The following is a 21,872-nucleotide window of genomic DNA, read 5'->3' on the forward strand; positions in this document are numbered from 1 at the left end:
GTATGAGCAATGCAATCCTAAGCACTTGATGTCTTGGGGGAAAAAAAGTTATGTTTTTATTTTTTTATTCAGACTTTTAGATGAAAGTCTTAATCTAATTTTTACAAATAAAGAAGCTAAAGCTCAGAAATTAACTTGCCCAAAGTCATTCAATTTGTGACTGCAAGCCTAGATTATCTTTCTCCAAAGCCTATGATCTTTCTGTATTGCTGTACTTCGTATTTAATATTCTCTGGTCAACAGATAAATGAAAAGTAAGAAAATAACACCAATCTGTTCGCTCAAGAATTGATGGTATTAGTCAAAGCTAATTATAGCATAACAAAAATACAAGAACTATCACAAAAGAGGAGTAACATTTACCTCAGATTTAGATAGCGGAAACAATAGAAATAAGTTTTGTAGCATAGTGGCTAGGGCACGGACTCAAGATCCCCAAGTGTTATTCCCAGGTCCTCCATTTATTAGTTGTATGTTCTTGGATAAATTACAAAATCTGTGTGCCTAAATACTGATACTCTAAAATGGAGTTACTACAAAGCATGCGGTGGCTTGGTCAGTTAAGCTTCTGACTCTTGATTTCGGCTCAGGTCATTATCTCGGATAGAGCCTGGTGTTTAGCTTCACACTGAACATGAAGCCTGCTTGAGATTCTCTCTCTCTCCCTCTGCCCTTCCCCTGTTGTGCGCACTCGCTTGCTTGCTTGCTCTCTCTCAAATAAACAAAATGGAATTATTATGAGGAAAATAAAATGATGCGTGTACTGTGCTTAGTCAGACCTAAATTATGCACTCAAATGTTAATTGCTGTTATCGGCTATTGTCCTTTCTACCTTCTTTTACTTATCAAATTCCAGATTAGTATAGACTTGTAGTCTCAATTTCTTCACCTTCTACTTAGCCCTCAGCCTGCTGAATTCTAATTTCTGTCCTCATTAAACTACTGAAATCAGTATGGTAGTAGCAGGATTTACCTTTTTTGATTTCTCTGCTGTGTGTGGTACCTTTGGCTACTGCTTCCACTTGAGATCCTCTTCTCCTTAGGTCTGTCAAACTACACAATTCCACTTCCCCATCTCTCTGAGTTTCCTTTGATATGCTGCTTCAGCAGATTAAATTCCAATGCTTCCAGGGTTCTGTTCTCAGTCTTCCCTGTACACCTCATTTAAAAGATGAATCTCCCTTCATGTTCCAAGATGTCTCCAAAACAACTAAATTCAAACCTGAACACAAAAATCTTCCTTTTCCAAATCTCCTCTTCCTATACCCTTGATCTGTGATACTATCCACCCAGTCCTCAAGTTAGAAACCTGCAAAACATCTATACTACTCCTTTTCCTTCATTCTCCCTCCACTATCTCCAGTTTACCTCAAATTTCTATAATCCATTTCTCCATCCTGTTATGACTGCCTAAACTCAAGTCCTTATTTCTTACTGAACGGCAACCTCCTAATAGAGTTCCCTAATTTCTATCTTACCACCTCTGCAAATTAACCCTTCACACTGCCAAGAACCTAACACAAATTCTCAGAATACTGTGCTCCTGCTTAGGACCTTTTACCAACTCTCCATTACAAAATTCAAGTTTCCTTGCATATTTTAAAATATCTAAAATTCTTCTATTGCCTAAGTCTTCAGCTTCATAATTTCTTCCACTCCCTGCCTCCCACTTCATGCTTCACTAATACAGAGCTACTTGCAGTTGTTCCCTGAACACATACCATGCTGTCTCATGCTTCCAAGTCTCTGGCTCATGCTTCTCCCTCTTCCGAGACTGTTCTTCCCCTGCTCCCACTCCTCACCATCCAAAACCTGACTAAATTCTTATTCTTTTTTATGGGCCAGGAACAAATTAGGGACTAGGACACATTCCTGATTTCCACAATCTGGGGTTTGGCCACAACCCTTTGGCATATCTGAGCACTTACTACAACCCTGAACTGAAATTAACTTTGTTCCTCACCCAACACTGAGCACCTCTAGAGTAGAGAACTTATTGCCCTGTTCTCAGCACGGTGATCTCCTGAGCTCTTCCTTTGACTATGGATTGGAACAGCTTGGATAAGAACTTAGAAAAAGGAGGGTGCCTGGGTGGCTCAGTTTGTTAAATGACTGCCTTCGGATCAAGTCATGATCCTGGAGTCCTGAGATCGAATCCCCCATCAGGCTCCTTGCTCAGTGGGGAGTCTGCTTCTCCCTCTGACCCCTCCCCCAAATAAATAATTAAAAAAAAAAACTTAGAAAAGGGAGAGAGCCAAGTAATCATAGAATTTATGGTAAAAGAAAGAACAGAACTGGGAAATAAAGAATTGCTTCTTAAACACAAGTACAAATCTAATCCGTAGCATGGAAACATGGTGTCAGCCATTCAATTACAGCAGTGTGGTTAAGTAATGTCCTGCCCACATCCCCCTTCACAAACAAACAAAAAAAGGCAATCCATGAAAGCTATCTATGAACCATAAAGGCGGGAACTTTCAGGTAATAGTGAAAATTACGGTTTTTTGAATGTAATCATCCAGAAATTTGAAAAAATTAAAAGAAATTCTATGAAGTACATACAGGGAGATTTGTAGGAAATGGGTATTGTAGAAGCCACTTTGATCAAAATCCACGAATGACCAAAAGATCATTGGGCCTCCAGCGCTTTTACTTAATAAGCACTCTACTTTCTTTCCATCACAATGTACTAAAAGACAGATACTCTTCTTGATGTATTATCAGCTTGGGGGCTCCTTTAAGGTTGCTTCTCTCTGCGAAGTCTACCTGCTGATCACAAGAGGTCACACTGTGCTCGTTTCTCCTCCCAGTTTTTGTTCTATTTGGCTGCCAGAGCAGTCTCCAATCAAATCACACGGAACTGCAGAGCTTAGGTGAAGAAAACTCTGTATTCTAGTGTTAGCCTCTAATCAAATCTTTGAATTTCAAAAGTTCTGATCTTTAATCTTCACTCTGATGTAGGACTGGTCTTGTTTTCTCTTAGCTTAACTATTCCGTATATCAAAATCTATTAGAGGATTATTTCACTAAATTTGCCTGTAATTTCCAGGATCCAGCATGGGGTAGCACTTATTTAACAATATGGTATGTTCTGTTTTTACATTTTAACATACCATTAGAAATTCAGCCAATACAATTGTTCTCAAAGCTGCTGAAAATAATCATATACTAAACTTACTTGATAATGATATATTTTAAGAAACTGCATCGGGCGAATTTAGCCTATAAGACCGAAGTCACAATACCTCCTCACTACCTTAATTTTCAACTCAAAACTACAAAGATAGTCACCAAATAAATTACTATCAGGCTAACAGGTTAGTCATGCTATAACAGAAAGCCTATCTAAGAACAGTGAAAAATCAAGCTACAGAAGTAGGTTTGGGCCAGACTTCAGGCCTTTAATGTGAGGGTTTAAATTTTTACTCTTCAGGAAGACAGGAGCCTTTGAAAGATGTTTTAGCAAGAGACTGACATAATCAAAACTGTGCATTAGTAAGATAAATCATGGCACTGTGTACAATGGGTTGAAGCATTTAAGGGTGAGACTACTCTAGCCTCTTCTATCTCTCTGGCTGCCAAACAAATGTGTAAGAACTCATGCCTACCAGCTCTTCAACTTTTTACCAATTACTTCCCTCTTTTGAATATAAGGCCCTTTTCTCAGTTTTCAAGCCTTTCAACCTTATCTGAGACATTTTATATTGCTGCCACTCAAATGACCTCCTTAAACCCCTTCCCATCTTTATTTCAAACCACTCTCCTTCCCTTCAGAGCTTTACTTTGCTTGGCACCTTTCTTTATTCTAAGGTATCTGCAGAAGCTTCATGTTCAGTCAAACTTCGTTTCAGAAATGATTCCCTCTATGAGGACAACTTCAGCCCAATTCTTAAATGCACTGAAGTCTGCATTTTTTTACATTTTTTAAAAGATTTTATTTATTTGACGGAGAGAGAGCAAGAGAGACAGTGCACACAATCAGGTGGAGCAGCAGACTTCCCACTGAGCAGGGAGCCTGATGCAGGACTGGATCCCAGGACCCTGGGATCATGACCTGAGCCCAAGGCAGACTCAACCACTGAGCCACTCAGGTGCCCCGAAGTCTGCATTTTTAAGTGCCTATATAATGTCTCCACTTGGATCATTCCACTTGGATCATTCCACTCATCTCAACAGCTCCTCCTATTCGAATCCTCTGCAACTCTTCCACTTCTTTTTGAACATTACCAATTCTTCTAGTTGCCCCAGTTAAAAAACAATTAACTTTTCTTCTCTCTTTGAACTTTATTGCACAGATCTGTAACTTTAGATCCTAGCATTTATTCTCTCAACCAGTATACTCCAAGAAAGCAGCTAACTTTGTTTTATCCACCAGAATCCTACGTAGAACGTACCACATAGAAGCCTCGGTAAATATCTCTCGACATGGACATAGACGACAGAAAGGGAGCTCTGAAGAACAAGAGCTTGTTAGAGGCAAACTAAAACCAAGTTCTCTTCTGAATCCTAGACCAATGCTACTTCTACTATATTGCACTGTCAATGGCCAATCTATCTCCAAACCAGATCATTTACTTCCTCAAAACTCTGCTCAATGCACCCTCTTCATTTTTGCTACCAAGTACTTGTTATGAGAAACGTCAAATTTTTTAAGTGTTCATCCCTCCAAGCCTCTCTCTTCTGAAATATTTCTAGCACAATGATGTCAAAAGAACATTCTTAGAACACCACTTCTCTTGCTGGATCTTTACTGTCTAATTCCTTGGGTTAGCTTTTAAAACCCATTACAATTCCCAAAATATAGCTTTTAGTTTCTATGCAAGCTTGTCTGCTTGCTATCACTTCCACCTATATCAAGTACATTATCTCTTTTATTCTCTTTCTCCTTGACAAGTAAGTATTATCTACCCACTAGAGACACACACACACGTACACCCCACGCTAGGAAAAGACCATTATTCATATTAGCAACATCAGTACATCTTATTTCAGTTCATGAAACATCTACATTCCAAAGAAGCAAAGTTTATAAGCCACACATCATTTTCTCTGAAAACCAAGTCAGGTCTTTCCTGACAACTCCAGGCCTAATTTTTCCCTTCTTTAAGCACCTGCTAAACAATTCAGCTTTTTGTATGGTTCACAAATGTTCAAATCCGATATCTTAGAATGTTAAAAGCACAAAAAGAAATCTCAGAATTCATCTGATTTGGTAGTAATGACTGGAATGAACAAAATATCCCAAGCCTGAGATAGAATTCCCAACATAAGAATCCTAGGCATACATCAAGGAAATTCAAATCAAAACCACACTGAGATACCACCTTACGCCAGTTAGAATGGCAAAAATAGACAAGGCAAGAAACAACAATTGTTGGAGAGGATGTGGAGAAAGGGGATCCCTCCTACATTGTTGGTGGGAATGCAAGTTGGTACAGCCACTCTGGAAAACCGTGTGGAGGTCCCTTAAAAAGTTAAAAATTGAGCTACCCTATGATCCAGCCATTGCACTACTGGGTGTTTACCCCAAAGATACAGACGTAGTGAAGAGAAGGGCCATATGCACTCCAATGTTCATAGCAGCAATGTCCACAATAGCTAAATCGTGGAAGGAGCCGAGATGCCCTGCAACAGATGACTGGATTAAGAAGTTGTGGTCCATATATACAATGGAATATTACTCAGCAATCAGAAAGAATGAGTTCTCAACATTTGCTACAACATGGACGGCACTGGAGGAGATAATGCTTAGTGAAATAAGTCAAGCAGAGAAAGACAACTATCATATGATTTCTCTCATCTATGGAACATAAGAACTAGAATGATCAGTAGGGGAAGAAAGGGATAAAGAAAGGGGGGGTAATCAGAAGGGGGAATGAAACATGAGAGACTATGGACTATGAGAAACAAACTGAGGGCTACAGAGGGGAGGGGGGTGGGGGAATGGGATAGACCGGTGATGGGTAGTAAGGAGGGCACATATTGCATAGTGCACTGGGTGTTATACACAACTAATGAATCATCGAGCCTTACATCGAAAACCGGGGATGTACTGTATGGTGACTAACATAATATAATAAAAAATCATTATTAATAAAATAAATAAATAAATTAAAAAAAATAAAATAAAATAAAAAAATAAAAAAATAAAAAAAAAAGAATCCTAGGCATATGTATTTTTTTAAAGCTTCATGAATAATTCTAATGTTCAGTCCTAGTTGAGGCAATCCAGTCTGCCCATTTTCAGATAAGAAAACTGACACACGAAGAAAATGTAAAGAAACTTGCCTAAGGCCATCTACCAGACTACTGGCCGCATAGAGTAGTGATAAAAACACAGGTTCACCAGATGTCCATTGACAGATGAATGGAAAAAGATGTGTATATACACATGTATGTACACACACACACACACACACACACACACACACACTGGAATATTACTCAGCCATCAAAAAGAATGAAATCTGGGGCGCCTGTGTAGCTCAGTCGTTGTCTGACTTTGGCCCAGGGCGTGATCCTGGGGGTCCTGGGATCGAGCCCCACGTCGTGTTCCCTGCTCTGCTGGGAGCCTGCTTCTTCCTCTCCCACTCCCCCTGCTTGTGTTCCCTTTCTCTCTGGCTGTATCTGTCTCTGTCAAATAAATAAACAAAATCTTTAAACAAACAAACAAACAAAAGAATGAAATCTTGCCATTTGCAACAAAATGGATGGAACTAGAGGGTATGATGCTAAGCGAAGTAAGTCACTCAGAGAAAGATAAATACCATATAATTTCACTCATGTGAAATTTAAGAAAAAACAGATGAACATAGGTAAAGGGAAGGAAAAATAAAATAAGATAAAAACACAGAGGGAGGCAAACCGTAAGAGATTCTTAATTATAGGAAACAAACTGAGGGCTGCTGGAGGGCAGTGGGTGGGGGGATGGGGTAAATGGATGATGGTCATTAAGGCAGGCACTTGATGTAATGAGCACTAGGTGTTTTATGCAACTGATGAATCATGAAATTCTACCCCTGAAATTAATAATACACTATATGTTAAATAAATTGAATTCAAATAGAAAGTAAGACCAAAACACAGCCTACTTAAGCTGTGGCTCATTGCTTATTAGCTGTGAGAACTTGGGCAAGTTGGTTAACTTTTTTGTGCCTCTCTTTTTTCATCTTTATTTAAAATGACCTATCTCAAAAGAGTTGGAAAGAGGATAAAGTAAGTTGGTGGACATGAAACACTCAGAATAGAAATAAGCACCCAAAAAAGGCTCACTATTAATAATGCAAAAAAAGGGTTACAACCAAGCTCTGAGTTAGTTTTATGCCCTTTCCACTACACTAGTATGTATGTGTATTTTGACAACCAGCTTGTGTACTCCCGAGGGCAGAGCTGGTCTTCTGCTTCTTCAGTATTCCCCACCACAACAAATACATTGTTGGTAACTAAATAATATTTTGAATGAATTTTTGGATTTCTATTTCTGAGCCCTGACACCTCTGCCCTCCAAATTATACCAAAGCACCCAGAGGGCATAAAAAGAATTTTTATAACAATTCTTACTGTGAGCAAGGCATTGTTTTAAGCACTTTACATATTTTCTCTTGTTAGATTACAAATACTCTTATAACAAGAAATACAAAATTAGCTTAGCACCTATAAGCCACAATACATTTTCTAACAAAGCTAGGTGTTACTTCTACATAAAATATGAAACAATTTTAACTAGTGATTCATTACGAAAATAAAGTCCTAAAATAAAATCAAAAAGATTTTCAAAAAATCTGCCATTTATGAAGTTTATCCCAAGGGATTAACATTCTTACACTGCAAATACTCGAAAACAATTTCTCATACCCTTGCAACATGTACAATTTTATTTTTTGAAACTATTTAAAATATGGTGTTAAAACCAAAACAACATATAATTGGCACTAAAGTACAATCTGCAACATGTACATATTATGTTTCAAATAAAGAGTTCCATTTACGTATAAACTTCTAAACAAAAGGATTTCATACACCTGTTTCTATTTGAAGATGGCTTGAAAGAATAACAAAGCACTTAAATTTTTTATAAATTTTTCTCTTCCCTTTCATTACAAGCACTAGAATGTAAGCTATACATATTGACCTATTTCTCTATTCAGACAGTTGAAAAAAGTGGAAAGAACAATTTAGGAGTCCATGAACAATGGAAAAATAAAATAACCGATGTCCAAAGGTATGTTAGGTGTTAGTATCTTCTTTTTTTTTTCAATACCAGCCAACCCAACTACCTGCCTCCATTCTGATATATCCTCAAATGTTTAATAATCTAAAGAGGTTATTATAAAACACATCCAACTCTTTTAAAAATAATTCAAAGGATATTATAAATAATTTGCCATTTTTTTTATTGCACACAAGTGCTGGAGTTTTACACAAAGATGTACCTCCGTCACACCTTCGTTCACAGACCTCTTCCTATTTAGGCAATCTGGCTTCATCTAACTTGTCTGAAAAGATCTAACACTGTTTTTAATAACGCAACACCTCTTTTATGTACCACATACTTTCTTTGGAATGTATATCCCAGGGCAAAGATAAACTTTTCTTCCCAAAGTTTTTCACATCAAGTTCCACAAAAAAGACTTTTTAAAAAAAACTGAGATACAACTGGCATAGAATAGTATGTTTGTTTCAAGTGTACAAAATAGTAATTCAATATTTGTATATATTGTGGTATGTTCACCACAAAGTACATCCCACACCACAAAGCTGTAATTTTTTTTCTTGTGATAATTTTTAAGATCTACTCTTAGCAACTTGAAGATATACAATACAGTACCATTACCCAGAGTCACCATGCTAAAAACTGCACGCCCAGGACAAGAAAGAATATTTTTAAAAAGTCATCAAAATATTTAAAGAAGAGGGATTACTTTATTATTTTATTTTGAATATTGATTATTTTATTCAGAAAAGAGATTTATGGTCTTAAAAAAAAGTTACAGGAACACAACAAAGAAAATAATTTCTCCAGAAGAAAGGCAAAGTTAGGATTTTCAAGGATATTTCCAATCATTATCTTAAAAATGATAAAACATGCTTATATATTTTTCTTCTATTTCTGCTCACTAAATGCACATTGACAAATGAGCAAGAAACTAGCAAAATTATCAAAGAAAAAACAACATAAGGGGTATAGAAATAAAATCACAAACCAAGAAATATTACCTTTGAAGTCAATGAAAACTAGGTAATATACTCAGAAAAAATACTACTAAGGACAAAAAAGAAAACAAAACAGACCATCTTGATTTAGATATCTATTAAGTCTCTCCAGTGTGACTGCCACTTTAGAGCTTCCAGCCTCCAAAGTCTGTCCCTTCCAATCCACTCTATCCTCAAAGAGATCGAATTAAAAGATCAATCTGACCTCATGCTCTCACTTAAACTATTGCCCTGGCTCATACTCTCAGCCAGGCTAAAAATCAGAGTTCATCTGCATAATTACCAGTCCCTTCAAAACTTGGCTCTAGCCTCCCTTCCCATCTCTCCCCACATATACTCTAGGAATCTTGCCTCTACCTGAAACAAAATTCTTCCATTTTGAACTATCCATCCGGCAAACCATTTATACAGACAAGTACTGAGATTCATAGAAATAACTCGTCCAAGGACATACAGCTAGTGATAGAACCCTATCTAGAATACAAATTCTACCCTTGGTGTTCCTAAAGATCGTTGTAATTATTCTTTGTAATTATGATATTTGTCAAATGTATGAGAATTGTTTAAATATCAGGTTTTTCTCACTAGCTCTAAATATGAGCTTCTCCAAGATGATCCTACTGGGTGCAAGAAGAATAGATTTTTTTTTTTTTTAGTCTTAAAGAAATAAACCACTCTGATAAGGGATGTTGTTAACAAAGGGGCTATACAGGGTGGGGACAGAGTGTATAGGAAATCTCTGTAACTTCACCCAATTTCAGTTTTGCTGTTAACATAAAATGGCTCTATAAAATAGTCTTTTTTTTAATTAATTAAGCTTTACTAAGTTTACTATAAGAATTTATACTTGTTCTCAAGGTCAGCTGGTCACACATCAATAACCCCAGGGACTACGTAGTCTGAAACCTATGGGAAAATGTGGAAGTTCCACAAACCAGGGTTTACTTCCAGCACATTGTGAGGCACTGGCGTTTATGTGTGCCCAATTAAGTAGATTTAGAGATTATATTCGTTTTAACTAAACTGACTCTCACAACATGGAGAAGTAGATTTGAAAAAATTCCTGCAAAGGCTGCAAAGATAATAACTACACCAGCACAAGTCAACAAGAAAATTGCAGGGCTAAGATTCTTAACTAGTACAAGCTATTCATCAATCACATCATGATTTAAAATAATCTAGTCAGTCAATCACAAAGCTCTCATCAGAAATTATTTGAGAGAAAAAAAGTACCATTAATAGAAAGTATTAGACTGTTCATTTTTCTCATCTTTTTTAAACATCTAATTTATGTAACTTGTTAGTATACTATTATACTAATATCATATTGGCACATGCACATAACTTATAAACAATTAAGCACGTATTAAAAGATGCATGCACATGGTTTTATTGACTGCGGGGGGACACACACAAAAAATTTTGAATATCCACTGCTTAAAGCACAGACCAAATCTTTTTCCTCTTTGCCAGTTTGCCAGGACTGAGGGCAGTATATTAGCCTCCCAGAGATGTCCCAGTCCTAATCCCTGAATATGTTACATGTTAAAACAGTCTGCAGATGTGATTAAATTAGGGATTGAGATGGGGATATAATCCTGGATTGTCTTGGTGGGCCCAATGTAATCACAAAAATGCTTCTAAAAAAGAGGTAGGAGGATCAGTCATTTAGTAGATGGGAAGACTGAAGCTAGAGGTTAGAATGATGTGAGGAAGGTAGCCCTAGAAGCTGAAAAGGTCAAGAAACAAATTCTTTACCTCAAAGACTCGAGAAGGAGCAAGCCCAGTTAAAGACTTTAGCCCAGTTAAGACTTATTTTGGACTTCTGACCCCAGAACTGTAAGATAATAAATGTAAGCTGCCACTAAATTTTTGGCAACTTGTTAACAGCAGCAGTAAGAAATAATAGAAATAATTCCTGGGACATAGGACTTCCACTAACAAAACCAGGGTAAGCTGGTCACCCTATTTTTAGGTTTTCAAGGCCTATAACAACATATGGTACATAATAAGCATGAGAAAAATCTTTGTTGAATAATTTTATAATGAAATATATAGATTATATACCCTATTTATATTTTATGATGAAATATATAGATAATATACCCTTACTATTTTATAAAGACCTGTCATATGTATCTCATTTCATTCTCCTAACAACCCCGTGAAGTGTGAATGAATTTAGTTTTCCTACTTTTAGGATACAAGAATTAAGGTTCAAAGAAATTACATACCATGTCCGAGGACATGTATCTAGTAAATGATGGAGCCATATCTAGAATACAGGCTGGATCTTTGACAACAGTCAGGATCCTCTGCCACAAATCAGGCTGCCTAGATTCCAATTCAAGCTCCTAAACTTAATAGCTGCTTAACCTTGCCAAATTGTTTAATTTACCTATTTCCTTAACTATAAAATGCAAAATAAGGTTAACAATAATACTTACCTCATTGGGTTGTGAAGATTGAATGTACTAAAATGTGTAAAGTATACACCACAAGCTAGACACAGACACAGATGACAATACTAATCATTATTGCTCTGTGTTGCAGCTACAGTACGTTTATGCCTAAAATACTCTGTACTACTTGATAAAGAATCACATAACACATGCAAAAGTAAAAAATAGCAACTAAAATGACTAATAAGATGGAAGGATGGGTTTTGTGTGAAAGCAATCCAAGGTTAGGACTCTAGGCTGAAAAGACAGGAGGAGATGGGAGACATATTGGAGATCTATTAAAGTGTGAGTGTATAAAAAAGGTGATAAAAAACTTCAGTAATATTGGTAGGAGGGAGGAGAACCTTAGAAACTAGAGAACTGTACTATGAACACACAGCACTCATAAATTACAAAATGATACAGCTTAAAAAAATGGATCACAAAATTTGGGGACAATTTATAAATGTCAAAGAGGACAAAAATGGCTACTAAAAGGAGTTTAACTACTCTTCTGTAAACATCTAACCCTACAATGGTTTAACATACCCATTATTGGTAAAGGGGAATGGAGATACTGGGAAATGACATATAGACCAGACTGTAACAAGGATTAGACCCGCACAGTTGAATCAGTGCAGTAATTTCAATATTTCGACTTCCCAAGGAAGAGTGTCTCAAAGACATACCCTCTGCCAATCACTATCAAGTACCCCTCCTCTTCTCAAATCTCATCATCACCCTTCCAAGAAAATCTCAAGCCCAAATATCCTCTTTTCAATGCCCTTTAATGGCTTCAATAAAGAATAATTAAAATGTCCCTAAATTTGGCAGTCCAAACCAATTCAAAATGTACTAAAATCCAATTGTTTCTTAAGCTAAAGTTTCTCAACTTTTCACTCCTTACTTAAACCCTCAACATCCATTCTTCACTGTGAGAGTCAACAAACTTTACAGAACTTTATGACTACTACTTTCAATACCAGGCTGACTGATTTTTTTTTCCTAACAGGTCGTGATCTTCTCACTATTACTAATGAATAAAGCGGAGAAACCATATTGAAGTTAGCCTAAGCAAAAAACAGCCAGAAGTTACACAAATAGAAGCATGGTTAATTTAAATTCACAAACGATTTTAGGAAACACGCTGTAATGTGTGACCTTATCTTCACCATCTACTTAAAATTTTTTAAAAAATCATGTTTAAGGGTACAAATTTTCAACTAATAGATAACTAAGTCCTGGAGATCTGCTATGGAGTATAGTGCATATATATAATGATATTGTATGACAATCATTAAACTTACTATGAGACTAGGTTTCAATTATTCCAACCACAAAAAAGAAATGATAATTACGTGACATGATAAAAGTGGCAACTATCACTACAATAGCATTCATATTACAATACATAAATGTATCAAGTCAACATGTTGTACATCTTAATACACAGGACCACAATGACATGTACACAATGTCAAATATATTTCAATAAAAAAAAAAATCAGAGATACTGGTACATTTTAAACTTGAAATGAAAAGTGTAACCTCTTTGCCCTATGAGCCATTTCAGAAAGTGCTGGTGAAAAATAACATAATCTAAAGTTGGGCGAGATCAAGGAGAAAGAAGAAAGAAATGATATATTTCCTGTAAATTACCAAGCAGACCCCAGGAAAAGGTGGCTATGAACACAAGGTTTTGGTATCTCTATCTCACCTACAAATTTAAATTTAAAATGGGGTGATTGGACTCATCTCCTGCATGCATGGTACCCAACGTGATACTAAAAAGTAGAAAGGGGGGATGCCAGCGGTCCTATTAAAAGGGTTTGGAATTAAAGTCAAAAGGCCAAAAGCCTTGTTCTCTAACTTCTATCAATCTTTCCACCAGAATTCCTCAGCCTGGAAAGTGTTTTCCTTTTCCTCTCATTTATTATTTTATGTAAGCAACAACTCTACAATTTCAGTATCTTTGGAACCTATTAAACAGAAAAAATGAACACACTGTTGGTGTTTTCCGGAAATAAACAAGAGACTTAGTTTATCTAGACTTTAATATAATAAATAGCAAATCGTTTTGACTGAAGCAGCAGCTTTTCAGTCATCTAACGTCACACATCTTTAAAGAAATTCCACAGGAGGGAAAAAATGGCTTTTCCCAGCATAATGATAGCAATCCTTTTACTGACAAGGTCTCTTTGCGCCTCAAAGACACCCAAATGTGCCAAGGTTCAACAGAAACTCCATAAACTTTTAGGAACAAAGCACTCTTCCCGCCTTCAAAATACAGGACTTATGCTCCCATTACTAAGGGACATTATCCAAGGCACACCACCAGAACCTACTGTACACACTACTCTTAAGACACTCTACTAAACCAACGGCTTTTCATCATCTACCCCTTGAAAAAGTGCTTCATAACGCCCCCCAAAGTTTCCAAGAACAGCAGCCCTAAGTGTACTCGAGGCCAAAGACAGTAAGACATGACCAGAACTACTGCTTGTACATTACTCTCACCCTCGTGACAATCATGCTTTTAAAATCGCACCTCGGGAACGTATCACATCCGCCACTCTCTACCCTTATCGCATTATGAAAGCGAGTGGCTGGCAGTAAACCCGAGCAACTTACCTAGCATTTATCTGAGAACTACCCGAACACCCCACCGTCTCCAAGGGCAGAGTAACTGAGTACAAAGACACTCAGGTGGTCCCTTCTACTCTGACACCTTTCCCTCCCACCTAGTCTCGGTAAATGCCAAAACACACCATGGAAATCGTACAGAACGTAGCCAGGCCAGTCAGCTGGAGAGCCGCGAGGTAATCGGTGTGTCGCTCCGTAAAGGCCTGGGAGACCCGCACCCTAAAAGCCAAGATGAGCTGGGGGTGTGACCTGGGCTGCTCCCTTCTCCCCTCTCGAGAAACTCCCGTATTGTCGCGGCGACTCACCAGACCAGAGAGCACAGAGACAGGCAGGAGACCAGAGCCAAGGCCCGGCGGTACTTCTTCATCTTCTCCTCCTTCTTCCCCCTGCCAGAAGGCGGCACATCCTCCCGGCAGCCGCCACTGCCGAGGCCAAGATGGAGGAGCCGGAGCAGGAGCGAGAGGATGGGACCGAGAGTCCTAAGGGCTGCGGCGCTGGGGGAGCAGCTCCTCCGCGGCTGGCTTACGGGCCGCCCTCTCCGAGGGGCCCACGGCGGCGCCGACAGGGGCGCTTCACAGGAGGACTCCGGGGACTGCCGCTGCTGCCGCAGCCGCCCGCTCGTCCGCGCCCGCCTCCTCCAGCCGCCGCCACCGCCACTGCCGCCCCATATCCCCCCCGCCCGCCCCGGCTCTCCCTCCGTGCTGCCGACGACCAACGGCCGCGGCGTACTCGTCTCCCAACAGCCAATCGCCGGCGGGGCCGCGCCACCTCACACACCGCTGAGCTGGAAGGAGACGCGTCACCCACGTCCCGCGGCGCTCGCGCCCCCACCAGCCTTCGCGCGGGCCACGCCCCCTCCGACGTCTCAGGCGGAGGAGCGGGAGGGGGAGGACACAAAACGCGAGAGCCGGTGTTGCCGCCGCCCCGCCCACCTCAAAGTCCGCCGGGTCAGTGGCTCCCGTTCAGGAAGTCGGAGAGGAGCCCCATGACCCTCAGCGGTCTTCTTTGCATTGGCCCGCCCCCTCGCCCAGGGCGTGCCGAGTCCGCGCAAGGCCCCTTGGGAGTTGTAGTTTGTCCTCCGGAACGCTCCTTTCCCTTTCCCCTCCCCTCCCAGAATCAGTTTTGATGGAGAGGTCTATAGTTTCTCTTCTCACCGCCAGAATGACCAGCTCTGGAATTGCTATATTCAGTTCTCCTCTTTTGAGCACAGTTCGTGGGATGGATGGTCTAGAATGACAGTGGGGAAAAAAGCTGTAACTAATAAAATTTAAAAGGTGTTTTCCGGGTGTCGATGGGCCCGACCCATCGAGTTAGGTGCTGATTGGTAAGCGAAAAGGGGTGTGCCAAGGTTTCCTCTCACCTGATTGGTTGGAGCAGAAAGTCTCTTGCTGCTTCTCCGCCTCGGGGAGAATCAGCGCCGCTGATTCCTGTATTGGGGTCGCCGGGTTTGGTCTGCATTCTGTTGGATTCGTGCTTAGGGTGCACCGCGAAGGGGCCGGAAAGGAAAACTTGGGCTGCCGCTGAGGGAGCCTCAAGTCCGGGAGTTCGCCGAAAGCGAGGAAGGCGGTCACGTACACACGCCTATTGCTACTGTGCGGAGCAAAAGTGTCTGGTTCTCAATCTTTAGTAACGAGCAGTGTGCACTCTAGATTTTTATGCCACGGGGGTCCCTGAAGATCTCTCGGAAGCGATTTCTGCCTGAAATTCCAAAATGCTTGACCTCTTTTCTTCCCAAGCTCCTCTTGGAGCTCTCTTAGATGGCAGAGAGTAGAGGAAGAGGCGTTAGCTTCTGCTCAGAGAAGAGGTTCGGCCTCTGGCCTAACGTGTTCCTTCTTCTGTCTCTGGCGGTATATTCGTTTCAGACCCTGTGTCTCTACGGAGGGATGCTTCTTTTACCAGATAACAAATATAAAAGTATAACTCAGTGGTTTCCTTTTTTTGTCTTGACTGTCGGGAGATTCAAAGCTCTCTTCCCGAGAAAGCAGCCAGATAAATGGGGGCATAGAGGCTCCAATTGTCTGTGCCGTGGAACATGGCACAATGTTTAGTGAGGGAAAAAAATGTTTGAACCAAATATTATTAGAGCATGGGTCATGTATGGCCCATGAGGCCATAGGGGGAAAAATAAAACACCCTGGTAAAATGCTTGAATGAGATGAAATTTCCTTATGAACCTTTTAAGTTGAGTTTATTGGTAATTGTATTCCCAGGGACCTGAATGATTTGACCCATTCTAAGAGTCTTGATATAAGTCAACTGGATATATTATTAAAATTCTATAAATGATGATGTGGGAACTAATTTTTCCGGGAATAATTAGGTAACAGTTCCAATGATCTGCTGATACCACTCTTAGTATGTAACAATAAAATCCTTTCATCTCTATCTGTGCAGTAGGCAAGCATTTGTCTCACTCAAGAGCAGTAGAAAATGATTGAAATGACAGTTAAAAAGAAGGTAGGGACAATAGAAAGATGGGGATTATGTGACATTCTTGACCATGTTGAGCACCCTTTTCCTTTCATTCAGGATAGGGAACAGGTCCTCCCGCCGTGATCCTCAGTAGATTACAGCCAAGAAGTCTGATTAGAATACATGCTTATCCCAAGGCTGGCAAATTATCAGGCACCTTTTCTATTCCCTATCTTTCTCACTCCAAACCACAAGCCCACCCACTACTTTTCTGCAAATCCCTGTAATGATCTTCTGAAATATACAACTGGTAGAATTTTTCTTTCTCTTTTTCTTTCTCTCTCCTCGCCTGTTCTCTTTCTTTTTTTCTTTCTTTCTTCTTTTGTTTCTTGCTTCTTTCTTCCTTTTTCCTACCATTGCGCTTTATTAATATCCCTGTGGCAGGGTTGCCATTCACCTATTCAATCATTAGCTTTCACTATTTCAATCAATAAATATCCTTTTTCTTTCTGCTAGCTTCATTTCCATAGTTTCATGTTAAGGTTTAGTCTTCAGTCCTCTGAGCTTTTTCATTTTTCAATTGGGTACTTCATAATTTCAGTTAATAACTATACTGTTAACTCCCATGTCTATAGCCCAACCTCTCTTCAAGCAGTTGCTAGACACAACATTGAAATATTCTACCATCACTTCAAATTTTCCCTGAATAAAATAGAACTCATCTTCCCCATAAATTAGCTTCTTCACCTGACTTTCTATTTGTGTTAGTTCTTCCTCGTTTTAAGACTTCAGATAGAATAAGAGAAGTTCCATGGAATTGACCTTTGAAAAACTGGATGTTTTTCTACATGCTTATTAAATATAAGGGGGGAAAGTTTGTTATAACTCAGTAGGTAAATATAACAAGAAAATTAGTTTGAATTACAAAATAAATTTAGTATAGATAAATGTGACCATATTTAATATATAACATAGGCCAAAGAACAGCAAGAAAGAATATAGAAAATCGTTAAGACATGGGCTAAGTAACTACCATCTACAACCTCTTAACTATACCACAGTGGTTCTCAACCTGGGGCAATTTTTCCCCTTGGGGAAAAAATGGCAATATTTGAGACATTTCTTGTTGTTACAGCTGAGGAAGTGCCACATCGAGTGGGTAGAAACCAGGAATGCTACATCCTACAATGCACAAAACAAAAAATTACTTGGCCTGAAAAGTCAAAAGTACAAAGCTTGAGGAAACTCTGCTATAACAGAATCTCCAATTCAGTGAAACCTATTAATCACTGATCACACACACAATAACACATGTGCACTGCAGATGCCAACATTATTCTGGGTCACCAAGAATTAAACTGCCAGATGAACATGAGTTCTTCATTCTTCAATGTTGTCCAGAAACTCTGGACAGCTCAAGTCTCTGCCCTGATAAAGATCGGTTACTCTGGGACGCCTGGGTGGCTCAGTCAGTTAAGCGTCTGCCTTCAGCTCAGGTCATGACCCCAGGGCATTGAGTGCTGAATGCCACATTGGGCTCCTTGTTCAGCGGGGAACCTGCTTCTCCCTCTGCCTGCTGTTCCCCCTGCTCATGCTCTTGCGCGCGCTCTGTCTCTGATAAATAAATAAATAAATAAATAAATAAATAAATAAATAAATAAAATCTTTTTTTTAAAAAAAGTAAAAGATAATAATTAAAAAAATATGAGTGTTTCTCAGTAAGGAGAAGTATTTTTCAGGTACTCTTGTTTCAATGATATGTATGTGTGTGTACATGCATGCTTGTGTGTATAATATAAATTGTGGGTGTTGATGAGGGAACAAAGGCAAGCTGAGGACAAAGCAGAAGCTGACACCCTGCAACCCCCCCCCCCCCCCCGCCCCATGGGATGTATGTGACATTCCTCAGGCACTCCTGGCTGCCCGACAAACAGTCAACCTATAGATACCACAATCTTGCAAGACTTAAGTCTCCCTCAGTTTACAAATGTCTTAGTAGTTTACAAGAACAAAGCTATCAGTAACCTAGCTTCCAGAAGGGAATGTATGTAGACACAGTTAAATTTCCTTACTACCTACAGCCCATTGACAAGCCCTGGAAACAGGCAGAGTGACATTCCTCTAGGAATTCAGCTGCCTCGATGTTAATACTTTGCTAAGGGCAAAAGGCAGTCCTAGCCTGACCCCCTCCCCTCCACCGAGATCCTGTAAGTCTACTTTAACGTATAAAAATTCCTTTGGAAACTTCCTTTATCTCTAACCGCCCCCTCCCCCCAGATATGTGTTGGCAATCATCCCCCAAGCATATGGCCCACCGATATATATCTGAAGGGTCCCATGACTAAAGTTTTAGTAGACGGTAATAAATGACCTTTTCCCAACAGTAGCTAGCCCCCTCAAGGTCCCGGAAACCTTGCTTCCAAAATTCCTTAGAGATGTACGCTATCCCAACTTGAGGGTATATAATGGGCCATTCCTCACAACCCCAGTGCGGCAGCTCTTTCTGCCCACGGGTCCTGTCCCCGTGCTTTAATAAACCACCATTTTGCGCCAAAGACGCCTCAAGAATTCTTCCTTGGTCCTCAGCTCCAGACTCCACCCACTGAACCTCACCTATATCCCACAAGCTCATCAGGTGTCACATGATTTTAGAGGAAAAGAAAATTTTTTCTCTTCTGAGGAAATTATCAGGGAAGACTTCAAGGAGAAGGCAGATTTGAGGTTTACCTTAACAGATGACTAGGATTTTCACAGAGATGTGAGGAGATATTTCAGGTAGCGAGAACAATAAATCCTAGAATCTAATTAAAAACTACCTCAACAATTATATGCCTTCAAATTTGGTCTGCTTGACACTTGGTATTCTGTGTTTGAAATAAACAGTGATGGTGAGCTCTAAGCAAATAAAATAAGTAGATATTTATTAAACTCATAAAAAACACCTCACTTTAGGTCATATGATGATTTTAAAGAGCAGTCAAGACATTGAAGAGCATTAAAATAACAAAATGTGGTGCGAGTACAAAGTGATCAAAGTGAGTTCAGGATAATTAACTTGGGTAGAGATCATGCAAGCGACATGCGCCATTACTTCTGCCTACAAAACCCCATAAAACAACAGGAAAGGGTTTGTTTGTTTGTTTGCAGATAAAGCCACAAGAATGGGGCGAGCAGATGAGGGACCAGAAGAACAAAGCTTTGAAGTTGGAAAGCAGATAGTTAGGAAATGACTTCCGAAAGTAACCATTTGTTGTCTTCCAAGGCTAATCCTGGTTAGCCCCTGTTAACAGTTCTGGCATAATTAATAATAGTATCAACTTCAACTTTCTTTTTTTATTTTTTTTTCAACTTTCTTTTTTTAAAAAGATGCATTTATTTATTTGAGAGAGAGAGAGCCAGTGGGAGAGAGAGAGAATTTTACTTTCAAATGTGTTCTGGTTTGAAAAATAAATAATATAATCATCCTCAACACAGCAGACATGAGAAAACTAAATCCTAATTTAGCAATAAGAACTGGCCAAAAAAAAAACCAACCCAGGTTTGTGATACAGAATCCCCAAACAGCTCATTCAGGAAATGACACCAAGTACTCCTGGAGGTAAGGTTAAAGTTACATGTGTTTGGTGGTGGTGATAGTGGGGAAGGGGTTCCCTCCACTCTGATGAGGGAACAGAAGGCAAGCTGAGGACAAAGCAGAATCTGACACCCCACAACCCCCCCTCCCCCCCCAATGGGATATATGTGACATTCCTCAGGCACTCCTGGCTACCCTAAAGCTAAGGGAAGGAAAGGAAAAACAAATACTTAACTTTTGGAGGTCACAATCCTGCAGGACCTGAGTCTCCCTCAGTTTACAAATGTCTTAGCAATCTACAAAACAAAGCATTTCTATCAATAACCTAACTTCCAGAAGGAAATGTAAATACAATTGAATATCTTTGTAACCTGCCGCCCCTTGACAAATACTTGAAGCGGGCAGAGTGTAATGTTCCTCCAAGAAGTTCCCAACTATCTTCATGTTAATACCTTGCTAGAAGGAAAAACAACCTTAACATGACAATGGCAAGGCCTCTGGTATCCTGTGAGTCTTCTTTAATATATGAAAATCCCTTTGAAACCTCCCTTTTCCTTACCTCCCCCAACCCCATAGTATATAATCAGCCACCCCTCACAACCCAGCCACCCCTCACAACCTCTTTCTGCCCACGGGCCCTGTCCCCGTGCTTTAATAAACCACCTTTTTGCACCAAAGATGTCTCAAGAATTCCTTCTTGGTCATCGGCTCCAGACCTCACCTCACCAATATCCCCAAACCACATCAACTCTACATGTCTAGATGACTACTCCTCTCCTACCTCTAGCAAAAGACTGGATTTATTATCAGGGGAGGATTGATTGGGAATTGATACCCTGGATTGGGGAACACCTAGCATAATTTAAGGCAGGAATACCTGAAAAAATAAGAATATGTGGTTGGGGAAATTTGAATAAGGACTGATCATTAAATGATAAATTATTATTTTTTATTAGATATAATAATGCCATTGAGGTTATATAGAAAATGCTTATTTTGAGGAAATTTATGCTGAAATATTTAAGAGTGAAATGTCATGAGAATGGCGTCTTACCTTTAAAGGTTCAGAGAGAGGGGGAGAGCAAGAAGAAATGAGGCCAGGTGTTAGCCATTGTCAAATCTAGGTGGAGGGGATACAGGTGGCTATTGTACTATTCCTTCAACTTTTCTATGTTTTAAAAAAATTTTATAATAGCAATTTGAGGATAGAATGAACACACACTTGGTTCTGAGACCCCAGCCCTTTTCCGGTACTGGCAGCCAGTCTCTCCGCCACCAGGCAGGAGATTAGAAGAATCTTCTCTGGAGAATGTGATTATTCTAAGAGGAAAGACCTAAATGATACTGCCACCTGAGTTTTCTCAGCCAATTCACACCATGGAAAGGTCATAGTCAAGTCCAGCCCTGTGCTCCGAGTATCCAATAATCTTTTTAGTGCCCTCCTCTTAAAAGGAACAGACAACTGATGATCACCAGCCAAAAAGAAAATGCTCTAACATCTAAAACAAGCAGGGACATAGAAACTTGGAGTAGAAGAGAAAGACTATGCAGTAAGAAAGAGCCTTAAAAAAAGAAATTCTAAGATTACC

The 21,872-nt window shown here is 39.6% G+C and overlaps 1 protein-coding gene and 1 pseudogene across 5 annotated transcripts in view; one reads left to right on the forward strand and one right to left on the reverse strand.

The window, feature by feature from the left end:
* Positions 1-15,050, reverse strand: part of SUCO (SUN domain containing ossification factor) — a 91,923-nt gene extending 76,873 nt beyond the window's left edge. For 4 of the 5 annotated variants that reach the window (XR_015722930.1, XM_087858805.1, XM_045814148.2 and 1 more), the window contains exon 1: positions 14,603-14,930. Coding sequence is in view for 4 of the 5 variants with exons in the window: in XM_087858805.1 (XP_087714931.1) it covers positions 14,603-14,664 (62 nt within the window). In the remaining variant the exon portion in view is untranslated. Of the gene's footprint in view, positions 1-14,602 lie in introns of all 5 variants that reach the window. The other variant, XM_087858810.1, reaches the window with a different exon arrangement.
* Positions 14,762-15,423, forward strand: LOC148110682 (uncharacterized; annotated as a pseudogene).
* Positions 15,424-21,872: the final 6,449 nt, after the last annotated feature.

Source organism: Ursus americanus, chromosome 2 (genome assembly GCF_024610735.1).
Source record: "Ursus americanus isolate L20-20 chromosome 2, mUrsAme1.1.p, whole genome shotgun sequence".
In the NCBI taxonomy this organism is placed as follows: Eukaryota; Metazoa; Chordata; class Mammalia; order Carnivora; family Ursidae; genus Ursus; species Ursus americanus.